Source organism: Scophthalmus maximus, chromosome 11, assembly GCF_022379125.1.
Source record: "Scophthalmus maximus strain ysfricsl-2021 chromosome 11, ASM2237912v1, whole genome shotgun sequence".
Lineage (NCBI taxonomy): Eukaryota > Metazoa > Chordata > Actinopteri > Pleuronectiformes > Scophthalmidae > Scophthalmus > Scophthalmus maximus.
In genome coordinates, this window is record NC_061525.1 from 17,924,054 (window position 1) to 17,947,500 (window position 23,447).

General features: G+C 43.6%; 1 protein-coding gene across 6 annotated transcripts in view; it reads right to left on the reverse strand.

Moving 5' to 3' along the window:
- Positions 1-290: 290 nt before the first annotated feature.
- Positions 291-23,447, reverse strand: part of scn2b (sodium channel, voltage-gated, type II, beta) — a 139,937-nt gene continuing 116,780 nt past the window's right edge. For 3 of the 6 annotated variants that reach the window (XM_035622096.2, XM_035622098.2, XM_035622097.2), the window contains 4 exons: positions 7,053-7,213; positions 6,717-6,945; positions 4,708-4,900; positions 291-1,029 (listed from right to left, as the gene is read on the reverse strand). In XM_035622096.2, coding sequence (XP_035477989.1) covers positions 987-1,029; positions 4,708-4,900; positions 6,717-6,945; positions 7,053-7,213 — 626 coding nt within the window. In that variant the 3' untranslated portion in view covers positions 291-986. Of the gene's footprint in view, positions 3,956-4,233; positions 4,301-4,707; positions 4,901-6,716; positions 6,946-7,052; positions 7,214-13,030; positions 13,332-23,447 lie in introns of those variants that run through there. The other 3 variants (XR_004789704.2, XR_004789703.2, XM_035622099.2) reach the window with 3 other exon arrangements.

Consider the following 23,447-nt stretch of genomic DNA (forward strand, 5'->3'; position numbering starts at 1 on the left):
AAATGCATTGTGATGTCTGCGGGCCGTGTGTGTACATATGTGTGTGTGTGTGTGCGCAGTGGAACTGATCCAAGCATATCACTAATATGTGTTGTTTCACTGGCTTCATATTTCCACAACAACCTTTCATTTGATTTTTCAAAAGACACAACTGTTAACTGCCTGTGTAGTGGGTTTCGACCTTGTGATAGACGGCGGATTATATGCCCTGGTGATCAATCGTGAACGGGGTATAAGCAGGAGATGATAATGGATGGTAGGAGCAAAAATAAAGCACAGGAAGAAAGTGATATTTTCCTAAATGGTCTTTATTTAAAATACATAATGTAATGGCAGGTGCTTTTTAGAGGCAGAACAGTGCAAGAATTAGTTTGGTGTCCACTAACATTTAAAAGTTACACAAGAGCAACTATTCAGGGCAAAACTTATAATCAGAGGTGATATACAATGACAGATCTGTCTAGTACATGATTTTTTATTGTATCTGTTTGAAAAATAGAGCAGCTACTATTTACAGTGATGAACACAACTTAATAATGCCGACAAAAACCTTCTCGGCGAACGCTGCACCAAAATGTTCCCCAAATGTTGGCGTGTCATCGCCGTGTAGGTATAATCCGAAAAACCCTGCGCCACTCAAGCATGCACGAACACACACAGACAGAAGTGTCCCAGGCAAACGTGACAGAATTGGGGCCCTCCCAACCACACTTCTATCTTCAGTTACAAGAATTCTCTCACTCATTTAAAAAAAAAAATCTGCATTTGATACATCAGGAAATCACACACTAAATCACTTGCAATTTGGTTAAACGTATATTATAAAATTACATTATAAAAACAAAACATAGCAATACCCTAATTCATGTAACAGGTCTAAAAATAGACATGTGCTCAGTTTATTTTAACCAAGATTTTTCCCAGCCACCGTATTTGGGGCCACTAACTCCAATAGCTACTTTGACACAGTGAGCCAGCTGGAGACATCACAGGTCGCACGGAGACATCACTGTCCATGACTCAGCTGGCCTGTAACAGTTAAAACATCATAAGACATTCAGAGATTAACAAAGCTCACATGCTCTTACATGTTATACTGACATTAAATAGTGGTCCAGTATTTTTTTAATAGAATAAACATATATGTTTTTTAACATTCAAAGTGCTCCAACCGAATAAATGATCAAGTACACTACCGACACATTTCCGCTTCAACCATACAATCCCCACGCCATTTTCTGTTACCACAGCCACACATTCCAGTTTACCATCTCGATATGGTTATTTTTACATGTAATCCTCATTTCCATTATATTCACATGCTCTCCGTTAAGATTAGAACAGGTGTCAAATGTGTTAATGTGCAAAATAATATCAAAATACAATTTTTAAACACCACTGTTGAGTTTAAAATGTTTCAAAATCTCTATAAAACGTCTGCAGTCGAACTCAGGTTGTCAATAGAGTAAAAAGATTTAGGTGGTCATTCTTTTCTTGATTTGAAATATGTAGGATTTAGTTGTTGATTGATAAGATTCAACCACCTCCTGTTAAATATCAGAGTGCAACCAATAACCTCTGACACTCAAATGACACATGCAAGCAAAAAGTATATATGTGAATGCATGTATCAAAATGAAATCAAAAGTCAAATCAGGTAGCATTATATTGAAACCTGATTTTTTTGTATTTTCTTTCTCATACTACATTTTTTTTCTTCTTTTTGGTATGCACATGCAGTCATGGCAGTATAGTACATTGTACATGCTTAATTTGCCTAAATAAAAAATATATAAATATTGTATATATTTTGTTCAGGTGGACAACTACACGACTATGTAGTTAGACTCTGATTGAACCAAATGTTTTTTGGTGAACTGTTCCGTCAGTCATCAATAAAAACCTTATATTTTTCCTAAATTACCATCTTCAGTGGGACTGAACTCCTATCTGTGTGATATGGGTCATGGTAACCTACCCAGTCACTATGTAGGTCTCTGATTAGGCAACCTTTATTCAATTATACCATAAATATTAATAACAAGCTGACACAAACAAGTCTTATGTGATAGTGGGTGCAATGCAATGTGAGTTTTTCACTTTTAAATTCCGTTGATATGTTTTTGACTTAATGCAGTCAACACAGATTTGGGTATGCTGATTTAGTATTAGTATTAAATCACTTTTTTTAATTGCAAGTGATATGAAGCGGTTTGAAAACATCACCTCCTCACACGTTAATCAGTGCAGTTACTACTTTGTGTCACTGAGAAAACGTGCCACTAGTACACTAAAACATACATTTTGCACGTGAACAAAAAGTAAATAAAAACAAACATAAGATGAAGGCAGAACAAGAGATTGTTGGAAATCATGTTGCTCCATCTGTCCTTTTCCCACAGTAGACATATTGGTACGTCATAGTAGAAAAAGCAGGGGTTTAAATAAATATTGAAATGAATACTGGCTAAATTCCATTAAGCTGCTTCGGGCTCTGGGCGACGGTATTGACCATTCTGGCTCAGTCACACTGGCTACGTTTGAATTAATCACCTTGTTCATTTTAGTCACTTATAAAAATTAAATTCAAATTTTTGTGTTACCACTGATGAAGTTAACTTTTTCAAAATAAGACACCAATCTTGTTTATGAAGAATTTTTTTAGACTATTTGTCAGCTCCACAAAGATTCACAAATGTATATGAATTTGTGTGTAATTTCAATGGGGGAAAGAGCTCCTATAAAGAGAGAATAGCTCATCACTCCTCAATTAGAACACATGCAATATAAAATGAATGTAACTATAAATATATGGTCAATAAATGATATGGTTTATTTGGAGGGATGGGGGGCACAGGGGAAAGAGATGGGGATTTGACTGTTATTATCACCATCACTATTTTTTATTGTAATTTTATAAAAATCCATTTAAAGTGTTTATTAAAAACCCAACCAGTCAGAAAAAGGGGTCAATATAGTGCAGTGTTGAAAATTGGCAGTGATGTTGGACACAACTAGTGTCATGATTTGGTGGCACACTTTGATAGAACAGAGCAGGCGTTGATGTAATAAGCAGATTATGTGTTTGTGCCTTTGCTTTTCCTTTTATGACGAATCACTATGCAGGGCGACAGTTTTTTTGCTAGAAAAAACCTCCAACTGTTTGAGGAATGTTTGCGAATGCTCTCTGGCTCAGACACAAGCTGACGCCATTGAGACATGTAGACATCATTAGGCAAAACGGAATGACATACTATCTGCATCTATATTAAGACATGGAACCCATACACAAAGTTGAGAGACCTGGCTTTAAGGCAATGAATTCACAGTACGTTGGACTAAAACACTTCTCCCCGAAACAAAATCCCAAATCTTCACTGCGGCTGCTGTGAGACAGTGGAGCAAACCTCACGGATTCCCATCACAAGCACACACGCACACACATACGCGCACACACACACACACACACACACACACACACACACACACTACATCTGCTCTGCAGTGTGAGAGGCTTTTAACTTCCATCACAAATTAAACTCAACCACTTTGAAATTATTAATAGTTAATTAAAAATTAATTTCAGGCAGTGAACAGTTTTTGTCCAAAAGCCCTGGGCTGAATATGAGATCGCATCCTATAAAATCATGAGAGCCAGAATATGATGGTGTGATTTGGTGAAATTTATACGATTACATAATTTCAGGTCATGCCGGCCAGCCCCATCCTGTCATATAGTGTGCTATGAACATACAATTGGTTATCATGACACATAGATGTTGACTTGTAGCTATGAATAAAGTAATATGTGTTTCGCAGTTAAGTTGAAGAAAAGTGTTCCCTTGCTGTTTTCAAAGACAAAAACACTCTCTCTCTCACACACACACACAAACACACACACTGGACAATGACTCAAGCAGTGGTTACTATAGATCTTCAGGAAGGGAGAGCATGTCTGAAAGAAAAGAGATAATGATGACATTTTAGAACCAGGTTCAGGTTCCATTTGCTACAGGTGCAATTCATAATGTAGCATGCAACACATGGATATATATAAATGTCTTTGTGTTTTGTTTGAATTTGGCTGGTACTTTGATATTAATCTTAGTTCTATTCCATGCTTCTCTCCCCATACCATACTGTCCAGGACAGACTAAGATCTTTAATAGACATTGGTGTTCATGATAGTCAAAAACACTAATCCAGATTGGTCGAGCATGAACAGGTATTTACCAGAGGAGGTGTCGGGGGGAGAGCTCTACAGTCAGCAGGTTCATGCAGGTGACCCAGCTATGGATGTCTATGAATATACAGGAGGAGGTGCCCGACAACATGACAGCAGGTTAGCTATGAGTCAATTGAGAGAGATGGTTTGACTATAACTAATCCAGTTATAGGGCAGACGGAGTTATGGAAGGTGAGGTGCATCAGCCATAGACACGGTGATGGCATTATCATAATCACCAGTGGAATATGGTGTATATACTGATTTTTACTACAGTAAAAATCAGTATATACTGGTGTCATCTGACACAACTAAAATGACATATGCCAGTGGGGACAGTAGCTGCATCCTAATAGGTTTACCATTAATCATTCACATATGCACACTTAAACAAAAGTGGAATATCATCCACTACTATCTCATCGTGGTGCTGCTGGTAGCGTCTGATTGAGGATAAAGGATGTCATGGTGAAGTGGCTTACTTGGTTCCCTCCTCTGCAACACCCTCTGCCTCAAGTTTCCCCTCCTCCTCCATCTTCTCCTCCGAAATCAGTTCCTGCTTCTGGTGCCGACGGAGGCACTTCAACACGACCATGGAAAGGATCAGCAGAGCCAATGCTCCGCCCACCGACGCCCCGATAGCCACTGCAATGGTCGAGTCTCTTGGAGCGGGAACTGAGGAGAAGGAGGGGAGAGGACAGGGTTGTATAGGCCGGGTGAAGACGAGTGCAGTGCCGATTAAACAGAGTGGAAGGAGAGAAAGTGCTGCTGAGTTAGCCTGCGTCCAGTGTGAGTATGTGCGTGCGTGCGTTTGAGAGAGATGCTGAGGGATTTGAGTTCAACCTCTCGATGGTCATTAATAAGTTAACACCTGACTCGGCACCGGTCGGTCCTCACAGTTCAGGAAACACTGTACACACAGTCACACATAAGGCATGTTATATGATGACGTATCAGTAATGTAAATGCAAATTATTTATGAGCCAAAACCGATATTGCCTGACATGGGGAAAAATGGGTGCTCACTTGGTACCCTTGTCTGATTTAGACTGAAAGAACAGGATACTTCATGTCACGGCTTTTGAACGGTTACTTGTTGGCACTGTGAAGGACTCTACTATTGGATTTGTTTGTTTTACTTCTTCTCCGTCTGTCTCTTGTGTGATCCGCCCTAATGGGTTTCGCCTGTGCCCAATCATCCCTGCCTCCCTATTCTGTATCCAGGCTACATACATACATACTACTATGTTCGTTTTAAAATGGCCTTTTAAAACGAAAACCCACGCAGACGTACGTTTTAGCTCCATGGGTGGATTCAGAAAGTCCTTCCTATCGCCTTTTCCGAACCACCTTTCCTCATCCTCGATGGAAATCATCATGAGGTCAAGGAAAGTATAAAGGAGGATTCAGAGGACTAAGAGAATCCAACTCCTTGCACTTAATACTACTACAACTACGTAGTTATGCAGCGGCGGATGTCATTGACGCGCGTCTGCCGTGGTAAATCTACACATTTCCGAAGATGCACTGCAAAAATTGGAATTGAAATTAAAACAGTGATACAGGCTACAAAAAGTGAAACGAAAAGGTTGTCACATTGAGAATGTTTGCTCACGCTCCTGTCCACTCACACGTATCCACACGACCACCGTGTGGCGTGACATGGAAGTGTTTAATGGCCAGCGGCAACTTACATGGTGACTTGCATTCCTTCTCAGTCACATTCATACGCTTCTTCTTCTACTTCAGATGTAATCGTTAAAGTTCGTGCATGGCGCGCCACGTTAAATACTGCTGCCGCAGTGAATTGTGGGGCGTCTATCTCTGCTCTTCTTTCGCATAGGAAGGTCCAGCTTACCCTATAAGAATTACAATGTGCACTGAGCATGTGCGCACCAGTGAAAACAGGAAACGGAACGTCTACTCCACAGTTGGTTGCTTAGTGAAAAAAAAAAAAATACTACTGATGATGGTAAACCTCAGTGGGGAAGAGTAAGAGCTTCTTTCAGACTAAACCAGGGGCGAGCAGCATTTCCAAGCTTCCCTGTTTTAGGTGCTCAACACTCCCCAGTCTTCTTTGTCAGTTCGTCTGTTCACTTCCCCTGTTTATTCCAACATGTTTTTTGAAGCCAGAGAGAGTTATTTATACCTGACTTTCTTCGTGTCTGCCAACCTTCAAACAGAGTCTGTAAGCCTATTTGATGAAATATTCTTTCCTGCACCACTTGCCCGGTACCTGTGAACTGCTCTCAACAGGGAAGTTTCCTACAAATGAAAAGATTTCACACAGCAAAATTCACCCAACACTAGACACCCAATGCAAAGTTGTTGTTTTTCCCTTGGCAGTGCTCTCTCCCTCAGAAATGCACATCCCGACTTTAGCGCCCCGTAGCACATGGAGGTCCCCAACTTATTTGAGGCGAGGGTGCATCTTAAAGGGCAACGGTTACAGAGAATGACAGTTCTTCAGGAGGTGGCGTCGGGGTCTTACGTTCAGTGACAACATCGAGCTGTATGACACCATGTCCGTGGATGCGGTCGGGGGGATTTATCACATAGCAGTTGTAGTACCCCACATCCCCCATCTGGACATCTGATAGGGTGATTGACATGTCATTCTTATCCATGTTCCCAGCAAACATGACCCGCTCTCCAAACCTGTTTGATGCGCTGTTTGAACGCAGGGGCAGTATTCCTTTTTTCTTATAGAAAGCCATAAACTAGAGAGAGAGAGAGAGAGAGTTAATGAATTACTGGCGAAGAGATTTAGGATGTAGGTGCCCCAAGTATTTGGAGTTCTTAGGCATGCAAATGCAAGCTGCTTTACCATTTCCTGTGTGTCGTTGAGTGTTTCTTGGTAGGTCCAGTTCATGGAAAACTTGGTCACATCCATCTTGTAGCAGGAAGTGAATGTGCAGGGGATTTTGATAGTTGTTCCATTCAGTGCATTTACGTGATTGGGCACGAGCACGTCCATGCTTGCACAACCTATTAACAAAAACAACAATGGTGACAAAACCTGTACCAACAACAACAACGACGAAATGCATGAGTGGTAAGGATTACAACAAATCTGTTACTGATACATGTTCACATCTTCGGTTTGTGATTTATGAAACAAACTTAGCAGTGCAATCACTCAGCGGTTCAACTTGTCAATATGTAGTGGTGAAATATTTATACTTTCACATATGATATGCCTTTTCTAATTTCACAAAACCGATTTAAATGTGTCCCGCAAAGTGACTTGTAGATGAAGCGACACCCCTGCTAAGTACATGGAAGTCTTTTCAAGGCAGCATGTTTGTTTTAATCTGTATAAATCTACAGTTTGAGCCTATATGTCACAGATGGATTTGCATTGATGAAACTATGATGAAACCGGGGAATGATAACTTTTGGCAGTGGGATCATGGCATAAACTAAATTTGGCCCGATGGAATCAGTTGAATTAAGTGCAATAAGTGAATGTCACTTAAAGGGGCAGTAATCGGTTCTGCACCAACAACACTGTCAACATCACTTGTCGACACCTCAAGAGACGTGCTAGCGGGTGGTGCTGCAACGCCGCTGATTTGCGCTTCGTTCTCCGTTACCCGAGGACCCGAGTTCGTGGCCCGGCCGGAGCAGGATAGTCACAACAACAACAAAATCGCTTACTGCCCCTTTAAGGAGTATGTTTTAATGTATTGTTTGAAGTGTACTCATGGTTATTGCTCTGCAGTTGAAGATTTGGCAGTATAGCATATTCCTCGATTTGGAACACACGGAGTAGCTCTTGCACAATTGTAGATGGAAACATTTTGAATTGGTGCATAGTCTACTCCACGAAGCCACTTAATTAAGTATTCCAAAATTTGAGTCAAAAGCATAAACCCGTATATAATGAAATGAAAGTATTGTTCAGTTTCTCCGTTTGCGCCGCTCCTTTAGCGTTAGGTCTCAACATGGGCTTACACTCCCCAGACTCTGCCTCTCTGTCTGTCTGTGTGTGTGTGTGTGTGTGTGTGTGTGTGTGTGTGTGTGTGTGTGTGTGTGTGTGTGTGTGTGTGTGTGTGTGTGTGTGTGTGTGTGTGTGTGTGTGTGTGTGTGTGTGTGTGTGTGTGTGTGTGTGTGTGTGTGTGTGTGTGTGTGTGTGTGTGTGTGTGTGTGTGTGTGTGTGTGTGTGTGTGATGGGACTCTGCACCATTCTCTCCTCTGCAGTCGGGTGTTTCCGGCTCCCTTCCCACTGCTGCTGCACCACTTCACAGGCCTGCCTGCCTCGCTGCACCACAAACACACACACACACACACACATACGCATACGCACGCACGCACACACCTCCCACTAGGTGTGTAATGTCAGCAGTGAGCTAAGCATGTCAATGTCGTCCATACAAACTGACCTTCCTTTACACGCAGCTAACACTGTCACATTCAGCCCCCATTTCACACACACACACACACACACACACACTTGCGTGCGCGCGCCTGTGCTACTTTAAGCCGATATGCGATGTGAGAAACAGTTTGATTCAGGCTCTTGTTCCTGATGACTCAGCAGTCCTGTGGCTGGTGAGAAAGAGCCAGATGCAGAGACGGAGGGAGACGGAGGGAGACGGACTTGTAACAGATGAAATACTGCAGTGAAGCGGCGTCACGCGACTCCTCCCTCCCTCTGCCCCTCCCTCTTTCCTCTCCCATCTTTGGCCACCTCTCTTGCCAGCTCTCGTAGTACCTCTTTGTATCTGTCCCCTGGAAAACCCCCCTCAGAATGAGTTTTACCGTTTCTCCCCGTCCACGATCTGCGGCATCCTGCGCATTTCCTTCTCTTACGCCGCTTTGCTTTCCCTCCATTGTTCCGCTCTCTCACAAGGTCAATGCAGAAAAAGAAGGTAAAACGTAGGCAGGCGATTTACATCATCTCTCACTGCCCTCCCCATTCTTCTTTTTCTAACTCTGCTTGGCCACTTACTGAGTAAATGAAGGCGAGTACAGACCGACAGATGACACAGCCAAGGACCAAACGGATCTAGAGAGAATCGACATTCTGTTTTTATTGTCATTAGAATAGGAATTCTATTTTCCAATTGGTTTTTAAACAAACCCTATGTTATATGCCTCTGCAACCACTCAAGTTGCCGTTGACATCAAATCTGTCCCGACTCTTGATATATCCAGTAAAAACTCAAATCAGCAAATTAATTTAGGAGTTATGGCCCAAAACGTGTTTGGTGAGGTGACCTTGACCTTTGACTATCTAAAGCAAAAAATCAGTGCATCCTTTGATTCCAAGTGAATGTTTTGTGTCTGTTTGAGCCAAAGTGATAGAGAGATATCGCATTGCGCAAGAATTAGACGGACGTGTGTGCGCGCGTGCTTGTTCTATGGAGGATATTCCCCAATCCTCAATGATTACCCAGGAAAGTTTCCATGCACATGATAGTCGTAACAGCAGTCTTCTAGCGAAGCTCCATGACTAACACAGCCCAATCCAATTAGACATCTGTGAGCGTTTGGTTGGACAAGGCTTTTGCGAGCAAGAGTCCACCGAGGACCGACTTGACAAAACCTGACGCCATCTCGTGACGGTCTGTTCTGAAAGTGATTTAAAGCCGTATTAAGGGCAAAGAAAAGGCCTGCGGCTAAGTATTTAGAGGATGTCCCAAAACGATCATTTACTAGGATTAAGAGTTGTGAAATCCCTCATGGAGACAGCACACGCTTGTTTTGCCTGGATTTAAAGGTCGCGGGTTCTGAGTGGTCTGATGGTATGAATGCTGGTCTTGAGTGGGTTGACACTGCAGGGTTATCAAATGGAGGAGGGTGCTGAGCAAAACTATATGGCATCCTTCTATGTGTGTGTAGCCAAAGCCACTGGCTGCTGCCGAAGAAAGTCATATCAAGTAAGAAACGGAATACTTGATATTGGTACCATGTCGTGTCCTGTTGGCCTTAGCTCTGGTGCCCCCTGCTTTGGAGAAAGTCACACTGCATTCTGCTCAACGCTGCATCCCCAAGTGCCAGAAGCAGGGACCTGAGATTCATGGAGGAGTTTAAGGACTCATGTAGGATGGAAAACAGTACTGGGCCTGTCGCGTGTTTGTGTGATACATCACTGTAATATGATTGTTAAGTGAACACCACTAGAAATAGAAGAAAACAAAAGTACAGTACCACACACACGGAGGCATTATCCAGAACGCTGACCTTGTTTATAGACATGCTCATTCTCTTTTCAAAAATCTCCTGTATAATTATTACTGAACATCCCAAACAACAAGGGACATATTGACCAGACCGGGTAAGAGTTGAACATAACTCCTCTCCCCTTTGGTCCTTCACTCTTATAATCCATAATTGAGAGTTGTGTCGACTTATTGTCGAGTCACAAAGTCTGGCTGCTCTAAGACACCGGTGCATTTGAACCGTGCAGAGAGCACTTACAGGGTTTGAGTGGCATCTATAGTAGATGCACAAATAGATACACAGATATACATTAAGGTGCACTAAGGCTTTAAGAGAAACACTGGTTCAATTAGCCTCTGAAAAAAATTACTAATTCACTCTGACGTATTAGGAAAGATTTGGCTTATAGCTCTGTGCTTGAAAGGGAGGATACAAGAATGCTGGAGACAAGTACAAAAGACATTACAAATGTGTATTTTCTGGTCATATAAATATCTTTGTGATATTTGGAAATTACATAACATTTACTGCAACTTTATCAATATCTGCCTTTATTGATAACATGACAACAAACACTTGGTGTCCGCTCTCTCACAACACTTTGGCACAATGTAACTTTTTATTTTTTGGGGGTTGGGGGTGTGTTTCCTGCGACGCCAGTTGATCCACTGTTGGCGAGGGTATGGCAAACTAGGATTCATATTTTCTGGATAAATTATGAATGACATATGTTGCAGTTCAGATGATAATGACTGTGACAAACACTACGTTGGGACACAAACCTAAACAAAATGGTGGCTTGTATCCAAAATGCTTGACGATGCTGCGTGACCCAATGTGGGGTCTATTTCCTGTGAAGGAAAAGGCCCTGCTGGGATTCGAACCCAGGATCTCCTGTTTACCACAGCGCCCTTGGCCCCCTATCAATCTACGGAGGTGTCAGACGTCCGACCCCCGACCCCTGGTCAGAGATACAAGTTATCACGTAGGTGCAATTTAGAATTTTGATTCCTCATAGAAAAAAGATTCTTGTTCCGTTAACATTTTCACTCAACTATGGTCATTTGGTGCCTATGTACTACTAATGCCATGCCAGGGCTGCACTTCAGCCTTTATGAAGTCCATGCATTTACAGGACATGTCTTCCTTTGGTCAGCGTGCTGCTGCCCTCTAGTGCTTTTCTCTTGTAACTGTGGAAGACATATGGGCAGAAGGAGCGTTGCCGGGAAACCGCAGCCGACGTGAACGTCCATGGGAATACTACACTGCTGTGCTGCTAGCCTGGGCTACAACCGGCGATCCTCTGAAAGACGGTGTGAGGCAAATGAGAAAAACAAAGGTATATATATTAACTGTATTATACTACTGAAATTACCAGAGTACTTTCCCATCTAAAATTAAAAAAGGAGCTTACACACAGGTAAGCAAGACTGGATGAATGTTTTTAGCATTTCTTTTAACACAAGGCCACATCCTGTTGGAAAAGAAAGAAAGAAAGAAAGGAAGAAGCAGCAACTGAAGGTTAGTAGTATCTCCATGCAACAAGCTCGCCCAGCAACAGTCTGGGTAACTATACTTTACATTTTTATGGATAGGTCCAAAAAGAGCAAAGGGTGGTGACACCGCCGACAGAGACACTGGTGTGAGCGCTCCACATTTGCTGTGACGAGAAGGCAAGTTGACCATTTGGGAACTTCAGCCTCCTTCAATTGCCTTTTATATATTTGAAAATGCAGGCCAAATATTTGTACACATACAAGGAACGTGACTCCGGTTGTACACGGCAACGCGCTTTCTCACAAGTTCAGCTTGGAACGAAGGCAGCAATAAAACAAAGAAAGAAGGAATCAACTAAATCAGATAACGGGTAGAAGAATAATGAAATAAGAATGGCGGATGCTCCAGACGAGCGCCGGCTTCCCGCCGAGGCCCGTCCGGTCATTGTCAGTCTGAGCAGGGGTCTCTGTGTGGTCTGATCAGATGTGGGTCACACACACCAGAACCAGTGTGGGCTGCACGCCCCTCTGCTTCACGCATGCCTACATCGACTGTCACAGATGACCACAAGCGCAGGGGCCTATAAATATACAGTATCGCGCACTGTCAGCAGCTCATTAGAGGCCTATTCCCTCACCGCGCCGAGCCCCAGGGCCCCCGCCGGAGCGACCGGGCCAATATTTAGTTTCATACGGTGCATCACGGTCCAGTTCTGAAATGGGCCTTGATGGACAACAGGCCACTCGTTGAGCTGTCAAAAGGAGCCAAATAGAGAGGCGTGGGGTGGGATGGGGGGGGGGCCTCACAGAAACCAGTGCATCCAGAGGGTCATGGAGGAGAGCCATGAGGTTGGAAGAGATGGTCTGATCAACAATTAACCGCCATCATCTACCATTGCACCCATTATCGCCCCCTCTCTCTTCACACACACACACACACTCATCCATCCATCCATCCATCCATCCTCACCGTCTCTCTCTCTCTCTCTCTCTCAGGAACAAGAGGTGGTGTCGTGTGCGAGGGAATCGGCCCTCATCGAGCTGTCGACGAGCGGGCATCAGAGCATCGATCGTTTTCTGGGGTTTTTTTCTTCTGTCTGTTGCACATGTTATTTGTCGTTGCATTGGTTCGGTTCCTTACCGGAGAGCGAGAGCAGCAGCGCGGCGCTCAGCAGCTGGACGCCGGAGCTCCTCCACATCTTCTCTCCTCCTCGCTTCAATGATAAAGAAAATACAAAAACAAAAAAAACAATACTGCAGGATACAAATCAATGTGTAGCGACGAAAGGCGGCTGCGAGTCAGCAATTTAAAAACAAACAACAACAAAAAAGGTCCGTTTATATATTTTTGTTGGGAGGTTTGTCGAGGCGAGACGCGGCTGGCGCTGTCTTGACGGCGGTTGATCTCGTGGTTGTCGGGCCGCTGCACGAGGAGGGAGGGCGGCGCAGGGCGGCGCAGGGAGCCGAAGGGGGCCGAAGGGGGCCGACCCCTCGACTGTCGACTACACCGACGGGCTCTAGTGAATGACGACTAGTAACTGGGCTGTCGTCTGGTCCTTACAGTGTCACAAAAAAGGAACCAGAACATAGTCACATTTTGGCCTTTTTTGAACCCAATTTATCGATTATCAAAATAGTTGACGATTCATTAAGTGGTCGAAATAATCTAGACCGCCTCAGATGACAGCAATAGACAGATTGAAGTGGAAAGTTGAATAAAATGAGTGTAAAAAAACATAGAAAAAGAAATAAATGTGCGGTGTAGTTCTGTAAGTGACACTGGGGACACAGGGCCCCAGTGGATGTGTCTCTAAAGGACCTCAGGAATAATCTAGACCGCCTCAGATGACAGCAATAGACAGATTGAAGTGGAAAGTTGAATAAAATGAGTGTAAAAAAACATAGAAAAAGAAATAAATGTGCGGTGTAGTTCTGTAAGTGACACTGGGGACACAGGGCCCCAGTGGATGTGTCTCTAAAGGACCTCAGGACAAGTCTAGACGTTCTCTACCGCACTTTATTTAGCTATTTTTCTGTCATTATGTGCATATTATGTGCTATAATGCATTGCTATGGTTAATTTGTCATCTTAGCTCCATGTGCCAGAGCCGTCACAGTCACCGACAAAAACCCACAAGAGATTTGGGAAAAACGAGTTACACAGCGCTCTTCACTCATATCATCAAATCACCTAGAGCTGCAACAGTTAATCCATTAATCCATTAATAATCGACTATTTTCAACTATTTTGACAATCGATTAATCGGTTCAAGAAGTTTTTATGGGAAAAAAAGTCCAAATTCTATGATTTCAGCTTCTTTAATGTGAATATTTTCTGTTTAATTTGCTCCTCTATGACAGTAAACTAAATATCTTTGGTTTGTGGATGAAACAAAACATGATGTCGGGGTGCGGAGGAACACGATCAACATTTTTCACCATTTTCTGACATTTCATGGACCAAACAACCATTCGATCAATCGACAATGAAAATAATCATTAGTTGCAGCCCTAAAACCAGTGAATGGACGGATACAGACTACTGTTTTTAATGTGTCAGTCTTGTGAATGTACATGTGACTCCAGATGACAGGAATATTCATATTCAGAGCAAATGGGTGCAGAAGCTGTTGTATATTGGAGCGCCAAAATAGGCATAAGTATCAGGGGAAATATACTGTAATACATGTATTGCATCGGTGAGGAGACCCTACAGAGAGGAAACAGGCTGCCGTGCAGACAAACAAAGCATTAAGCGGGGACCATCTCAAACTCCCTCCTTGAATCCATTCCTCCCTCCGCCCCTTGCTGGGTGTGAGTCACAAGGAGAGGATACTGGGAAATGAAAGAGGCAGCCATCGCCTCCCAGTTCCTTTTGCGAGGAGGGGATGCAAACACACGTGTGGTGAGAAAAAAGGGGGTGAGGAGATGGGATAGGAGCAGAGAAGCCTCAATATTCCTCTGAGCGGACTAATAATCTCTGCTTTCAGGAGGAAAAAAAAGGGGGGGGGGGGCATCAGTAGAGTGGAAGGGGGAGAGGAGATTACAGCAAATGCTAAAACAGGAAGTGAGGGGAAGTAATTATCAGGCAAGTGGGACGTAGAAGAGTGGTTTGAAGACATCAAGCCCCTCGGAGAGGGGGAGAGGTATAGATGGTGTGTGTTGTGGTCAAAACGTGCCTACAGCAGTACGGTCATACTGATATGAAATATCCCTGCAACAAATAGTTCTTATGCTGTGGAACTACTGCTCTCAGCTTCTGTATTTCACATTTTATTGTGTAGGATTTAGTGGCTTCTAGTGGTAAATGTGCATATTGCAACCAACTGAATTCCACCACTCAGCGTGGAGAGAGGGCCTTTTTGTACTCGACATTACAAAACCCAACCCAACCACTGAAGATGAACATTGAACCACTGAAGATGAACATTGAACCACTGACATTTGAAATCTAAAAAAAACCCACAACTAACGCTCATTAGAGCGGAGCAGATCATTACAATACCAGCGGGCTCGTTCCCTTCCTCCGTGTCCGCCTCTCTCTCTCCCCTGTCTTTCAGCAGAGCGAAGAGGGCTCCTTTGTTGCTAGGCAGCAGGGATCCTGTAGAAGAGTGCATCCCACTGACTGTCGTCGGTTTCGGTGCAGACAGTCAGAGGTGAGAGGTCTGACTCGCATGTGCTCGGAAAAAGTGCTGGGATGAACTCGGTCTGTGTGTACAGGTCGGCACATTTAAAATGCCTTTAAATTGAATTCCTCATTGAAAAGCATTGAGCTGATTTCCTGATTTTGCTAATTGTTTTAATTGTCTCTCTAACGATTTGTCTCCTTTTAAGGAGTCACAGATTAATTAGAGTTTTCAGCAGATTGTGAATATTTTTTCTAGAGCCCGACCAATATGGATTTCTGGGGGCCGATATCGATATTTGGGAGTACAAGTTTCCCGATACCGATACATCGGCGGATATATATATAAATTTACTTTTTTTTTAAATTATTATTATTTCTTTTTTAAAGTCCATACTGGTTAGAAAATGTTACCAGATTTTTAAAAGACATAACCAACCACACGTATTCTTTCCAGTCATCTACATCCCATATTGCCACAGCACTAAAAGTCTGAATTTCACCTACGGGGATCAATAAAGGTTCATCAGATCTTATTTTACAGATAGAATGTATATGTGTTCATTGAACATTAACCTTGAACTCCAATTGCCAGCGCCTGATCCTGTATTTTTGAAATGTCACACCCTGTCCTATAAAGGTGTCACAGAACATGCCCGGATTCATCAGTGGTATTATGCACAATTTGTTGGTTGTTTGAGCAAAAATTCAACTTGGAAAAGTTCGAAGTTTTCACAACGACGCTTCCCCAAAACACTGTCTCTGAATTCAAAATCCTCCGCTCTGTAAAGACAACAGGACATGTGAAAGGGACGGATGTAACGGCCATGTTGCACCACAGTTCTTTACAGTGTTGAATAAAAACACAATTCTTTGCTTAAAGTTTAATATTGCTTTTTTAAATTATTGCCACCACATTTGCTCTTTACTCATGTCCTGCATACAACCTTTAGACTGAAGGACTTCAGTCCTTCAGTGTCTAAAGGTATCACTCCTCTTTTTAGATTTCTGATAATTCTTCTTTTTTTCTTTCTGTCCATGTCAGTCAAACGGTTTCAGGACGTAGAGCAATGATGAAGAGCGGGAGAACCAAGGATGTAATTTAGTTCAACATGAGCATTAAATGGATACGTACAGTATCAATTGGTTTTATTGACTGTGTTCCTTTATTCTGCATGAGTTAACACAGTTATCATAAATGGATAATGTTGGATTTTGTAATATCAGACTAAAATACACCACATTGTCAGTAAAGATTAAAAAAAAAAGAGAAATACATGTATTTCTCACTGGATCCAGAAGAGGGCGCTGTGACTCCACGCTTCACACAACAACGTCATCCTTTATTTCATTATTCATTTGACTTCTCTGGACAGACTCTTACTCCGCACGTTTGCTCTAGCATCAGCATCCTCATTCAGCCAAAGATAAAATGCCGCTGCAATTAAAACTTGGTCTTGGTTGGTTTTCCCTTAAGAATTCATTTTTACTATTTCATTTTAAATTGGACACATTAGAGGGGACATGTTCTTGTGATAACGAACCCGAGGTATGTCAAGTGTAGACTCTTTGAGACGGACAGGGGTCCACATTTCTGAACAAATATATGCCCAGAATGACTATTTTGAGACATTTACCTATCTATTTAAAGCAAACCCATGACTGAGGCTGGTACATGACACATACATGCAAAGTAATGAAGAGTATTTCAGTAAATTCTCCCCTGAATAAAATCCTCACCTGCAGAAACTCCGCTCAATACGATACCGACGAACTTGCTCTGGCTGCTTGGCTGCCTCCCCCCCCCCCCCCCCCCCCCCCCACGTGTTTCTCCCATAGCACCTCTCCAATGCAATTATTGTTTCAGTAATAACAGGCAATAAGAGGTAGCTGATATCGCACGGCTAAGATATTCTTTGTTCCAACAAATTAGTCTCATATAATTCACATATATCATAAGATAGAGGCAAAGAAGAAAAGAAAAGCTACACTTAAGCCTTTATACAGCTTGTGTGATACTGGTTTATTTTTACTAGGATGCACTGTTCATTTTTCATAACCACGTAACCTGTCGTGCCTTCCTGTCACGGGTGAGGGAGGTGGGGGTTGTCTGTGTGCCGTCACTGATGATGATCTATGAGAATACCCTTCAACAATCCAGTAGAACGAGTTATTAAGACGGAAGCCTGCAATCAATACGATACAGTCACTATTTATGTCCGTTAGCCCGGGATTCTGCTGGAACAACCCAGTCAACGTGTGATCTTAATAATCACTTTTTATATCAACACAATTTGTTCAATGCGCGTATATGAGTAAGACCAATTGTGTGTCAATCTCAGCTGCCAATCATGACATCTACTCCCGTTGTCATGGCATCAGAAACATTCTTCGGGAAAAAATGTATTTGACGAATACTCACCTGTAATGCAGCCGCCCACCAGGGGGCGATCCAGATGTTTTGGCTTCACTTTTACCTTTGGGGAGCTGTGGTGTCGTCCGTCTTTATACACGGTCGTTGGATTTGTTATTTTTTTAGGGACTGCATATCTGGAGTATTAGTGCCATTGAACTTAAATTAGGCTAAGATTTGTTCCTGTTAAAGACAACGCAGACTGTCAGCTAGTTCCTTTTCATCAACTAATAGCCTATTTTTTTCTTTTCCTGCCTTACCATCCACCTAGCTCTCTGCCGTCTGTCTGTCTGACTGACAAGTGACTGACTGAGGCTGACGGATCTGCCAGCTTTCTGAGGAAACCCCTTGACGGGGAAGAAAAAAAAGGGAAAGTCCATGACAGCTCGAATGCTCACAAGCTCTTACATCACCAGGGCTTTCCACGGTGGAGCGGCGAGCTCCGCGCTGTGCGGCACCCGGCCGCGCTGTGGGCTTTTCTGTGGACTAGTCCAACACGAGGGCCTGGCCAGATAAGGCCCACACAGGGCCCAAAGGGCTAACGCGAAGGGGGCGATACAGAAAGGAAATGACAATTGGATATATACTGTACATGCGCCACAGACTCACACACAATTCCTTCTGATTTGTCCCCTGAATATAGCGATAAGGATGCCCAGCAATGACAACAAAGCAGGACGTAGGTACGCTGATGATCTCCCAGGTAAGCTCAGAAGTCCACTGACGTGCCACCGGGATACAAGGTCCGCTCAAGTTTGACCGGATGTTTGATTGACAGCTCCGTTCTCCTGGCTCCCTTCCTCATCACGTCTTCCCCCCACACGTCTTGTCCCCCGCTTCTGACACCCCAGACGCTTTGATCGGTCATGTTTGTGCTGCACTGCAGCAGACTACTGAAGGCTACAGTGGGGGAAGAGAAAGAGACGGAGGAAGGATGACAGAGAGAACACATTCCATCTCTTTGTTTTTCTCTCTGCAGCATCTCGTCTTGTGGGAGCGAAGCTCTTTGAGGGGAATTTGAGTACTTAACACTGGTGTGTGTGTGTGTGTGTGTGCGAGTGTGTGAGTGTGTGAAAGTCCCTCTCTTGTTGACTTCTAACAGTCCTCCAGTGGCCTGAGACATGATGCTGTGCCATGTCCTCCAATAACCAAAAGGACATGAGGACAAAAACACAAAATATATAGATAGAGAAAGAAAAATAGGAGGGAAGGAAGCGAATCGAGAAAATACAGCCGGGATGAGGAAAAACAAAGTTACAAAAAGTTCAAGAAGAGAGGATTCATTAGAGCCAGACAAAGTACGCGCGACGCACGGTGCAAGAGACGGAAATAAAGACAAACGAGAACAAGGGTGAAGGGGAAGAGACAAAGGTAGAGGGATGATAAAAGCATATAGATCTTCAATGGGATAACTTGGAGATGTGTCACTCATCCGTCAAGGTGACAAGAAGTGCAGCTGACGCGCTCCGCCTCAGAAGACGCCACTGATTCATTGACTTTGTGTGTTGCCGAGTTCAAATCGCGGCAAACTGCCGAGCTGTGGCGGCGCCCTACACCTGGGGGAAGGCCGTGTGGCCTTTTCAATTGAATAAAACTATCACCACAAAATTCGTAATCATCATCGACATAGTGGGACCCGTTTATAGTGGTGACCGCCGCCTGCAGTGGCCGGACTGTAACACAACACACATGTATGGATGCAGGTAAAAGTAGCATCATCAATCTTTATGTCCTTACTCACCCAAATAAATGCCAGTGTTACATATTTTGCTTTGCATCTATTTCTACACTTCTATGAAGTGACATGTTGACTTAAAGCCCCCCCGTGTGTCATTTTTTTACTTTTCTGCCGGCATCTGGCGGTAAAGTTGCAAACCGCAGCCAACTGAGCACCCAGCAGGGGACACTTTATGGTGGCGCACTGCTAACACCATTTCCATTTTCCCACAGTGCTGGAAATTCAACGCGAATGCGACGTATTCTGGACCGTTTTCTGCAACTGTATTCAATGCTGCGCTCCATTATACCTCGGAACTCGGACCCCGGAAGTCGGGGTGGTGATTTTCTTCCGAACTCACGAGTCGCAGTGGAACCGGAACGCAGCACAACACAACGTGGCAAACAAGGAGACTTACACGGAGGTCCGATCCACCTAATGTTACTATTTGTCACCCATTCAAAGATGACGAAAAAACATCGGTTCTTGGTTTGCAGGTGATTGTACATATATGAACAACACAATAATGGACAAATATCTATTCAATTTCTGAGAATATGTTCTTCTAAAATATTACACACTGTAGCTTTAACTAATGACATGGCTTTTTTTTGTGTCTGCCCTGAAGAAGTATAGCGTTGCATAGCAACCATGTGTCGAAGCAGATAAAAATGACGAATGGCCCCTTTAAATCAAAGTAAAAATTGATCTCATTTGCAAAATTTTTATTGTCATTGTATGTTACGTAAAGCCACCGTGACATCTCGTCAGTGTCTCGTCAGCTTTATTTAAGTGCTCTTCATTATTGTGATCAGACCACGGGCCTGTCATGTAGTTTATGTCTTTACAGTAAGCCTTGATAATCCCGGCTGTTTATTCATGCACTGTCCTGTGGTGAGGCATCCGAGGCCTCGCTGGGCTTAAATGCATGTGACTTTCGGCCTGTGACAGATTTATGGAACCAAACCTTGTTTAACCAGCGGGATTTGCTGTGGCGATACAGCCTGTCTCGACAGGAGAGCCACACGCGCTGCATTAAGTATTTGCATCTGCCGGTGGGTCACATTAGACTTTTAAGTGTGTTAACCGGCTCGACACAAGGCGGAGGGCGACACCGTAGAAGTGGACGGGCCACGGCTCGTGATATTCACGGCAGACTAACCCAGTGAGAGTCGCTGAAAGCCAATTGGATGGGGAAAATATGCAACAAAGCACTACATGATAACCTGCGGCATGAAAACGTGGAAACACTCCATCATTACCACAAACCAGGGCAAAGCAAGTATAATCTCGCGTGAAAATCCAGCAGCTACTTTCATAATTCTCGTGTCACAACTCCCTTTACGCTCTCTCCCCTTCTCCTCTCCTCAGCGATGCTGGGTACAGCAGAGGGGCAGAGGCTCTAAGCAAATATGGAGGTTTGTGCTCCACTCGTTTAAATCTGGCAGCAAAGTAGAGGAATGCAATTACTCCTCTCTCATGCAGAGCGGGTTGGAAAAAAAAAAACCGGACTCCCCAGCTTTGTCAGCTCAGCAGAGGAACTGTACATTTCACATTTTCTACATTTTTTTTTTCAACAACGAAAAGGAATGCTTAATCTTATTAGTGCTGGGATTCCAGTAAGCCTAATTCGCCGCATTGTAAGACATCAAGGTAATCGAACGGCTCTTAAAAGGATACAAGACACATTAAACAATGAGGTCGTCCTCGAGATAACGAGGACGACCGGAAATAAGCAGTTAAAAGAAAAAGAGGGAAAACAAAACTCTTACATCTTACAAAAAAAGGGAAGCACAGAATTCAGAGAAAGCTCTGCACAGGCCTGGTGCGCGCCTGTACTGTACACTTACAGTGCGCACACACACACACACACACACACACACACAGACAGACACACACACACAATGATTGAGCAAATAGACTCATTCACATACAGAAACATACAAAAAGACACGCACACACACACACACACACACGAACACACACACACACACGAACACACACACGCACACACACACACACACACACACACGAACACACACACACACACGCACACACACACACACACACACGCACACACACGAACACACACACACACGCACACACACACACACACAATGCTCACATTCCCAGCAGAGATGTCTGCAAATGAACCAAACTCCCCGTTTAGAAAATCTGTGCATCTATCAAAGAGTGCCCAGCTGGAGTTGGCCGCAAGTCGTCCCTTCATCTCTTTCTTCGCTGACGTCGTCCTTTCTAAAAAAAAATATTTTTTTCCCCCCAAACAAAATTCAAAGTGAGAGGATTTCAGAGGCTAACATTCACAGCTTTGTTTGGAGATTATGCGAGGAGAAGGAAGACGATGAGAGTGTGTGTGTGTGTGTGTGTGTGTGTGAGAGAACAAATACGCGTCTATGCCGTGGCCCTTTGTTGACAGCTAATGCAGAGTTATTATGATAATGACAAGCAGAGATGCAATTTGTTTCCCAGGGAGCAGCGTCACTCGACAGTGGGGGGGGGGGGGGGGGGGGGGGGGGGGGGGGTGAAAGGTCCACAGCAAATCAACATTTACAAACTGTTGAAGCCTTTTATATTTACAGCCGGTCCCACTGACAGCACCGGGGATGAAAGACTCGAGCCGAAAACACCTTGGATGTCAGTCTCCTCCATTGACTCCTCCCCCTTTTGACCCGTCCATCATCCTGATACGGCCTGTGAAAATCGGCCTTCCGTTAAAGGACTACGCCGCCAAAAATATATCCTTTGAGTGTCAAAGTTAAGCCGAAACAGCTCATGTTCAAAGCAACGATCACCTCTCAGATGAACACGCTGAATATGCTCAAACGTATTCTCACGAAATGACTACGTGTGTGGATGGTGATGTTAATCGTTTGCATTGCATCTACCGTTCAATGCACTCCAAATCTTAAATTAAATGATCAGGGATGTTGTTGTCAGCTTCCTCTTGCTGCTGTCATTCTGTTGCTGCCTTCATCTAAACACGAAGGTGGAAGTAGAAGGTTTAATCATCTGGACAGTGATGACTTTTGCTGTACTGTATGAGGAACGCTGAAACATAAACATGCAGTTTAGATGTAAAAAAAAAAAGAAGAAAAAAAAAGCACAGGCAGATGTGCACACAATGCTGAAAGCACAGATGCTGACAGGTGTTGTCATAGCCACACAAATGATCAGAAGACTCACACACACACACACACACACACACACACTCTGTTTCTGGAGTCTCACGGTTGCCTGGTTAAAACCCCGAGGAGTGCACAATGAGACGGTCATCCGGCGGCAGTCTGACCTTCACTTGTCTTCTGCATTTTAACCTTCCGCGAAACGTCTCATCACCCTTCATCATACTTTCAAATGTCACATAAAAAGACTCTCTCGCCGGGCGCTCGTCGTTCCACATTCGTCCTCTCATTGTCGACCTTTCTTTCTCGCCAGGTTTCAAAAAAACAGCTCAAAAACACGCTCCTGTCCGTGACATTTATTTATTTTCCCATTTGAACACATATTCACTCGCGATGATAAAGATCGCGGCAGCAGTGGTATGATGACGAGGAGGATAATGACAACAATGATAAGAGAGAGCTCGCATTCATCTTAAGGTCCCTCGAGTTACGGCACCGGGATCAAATATCCATTCAGCTTTTGTCTTGAACAGATCAGGTTGACTTCTCCACCTCTGAAGGCAGAGGACTGATCCTATGTATGCTATTGCTATTGCTGATATTATAATCTTTTTTGCCCAATGGCATACTGCAGTATAATGTGGTCTGTCCCAGATATGC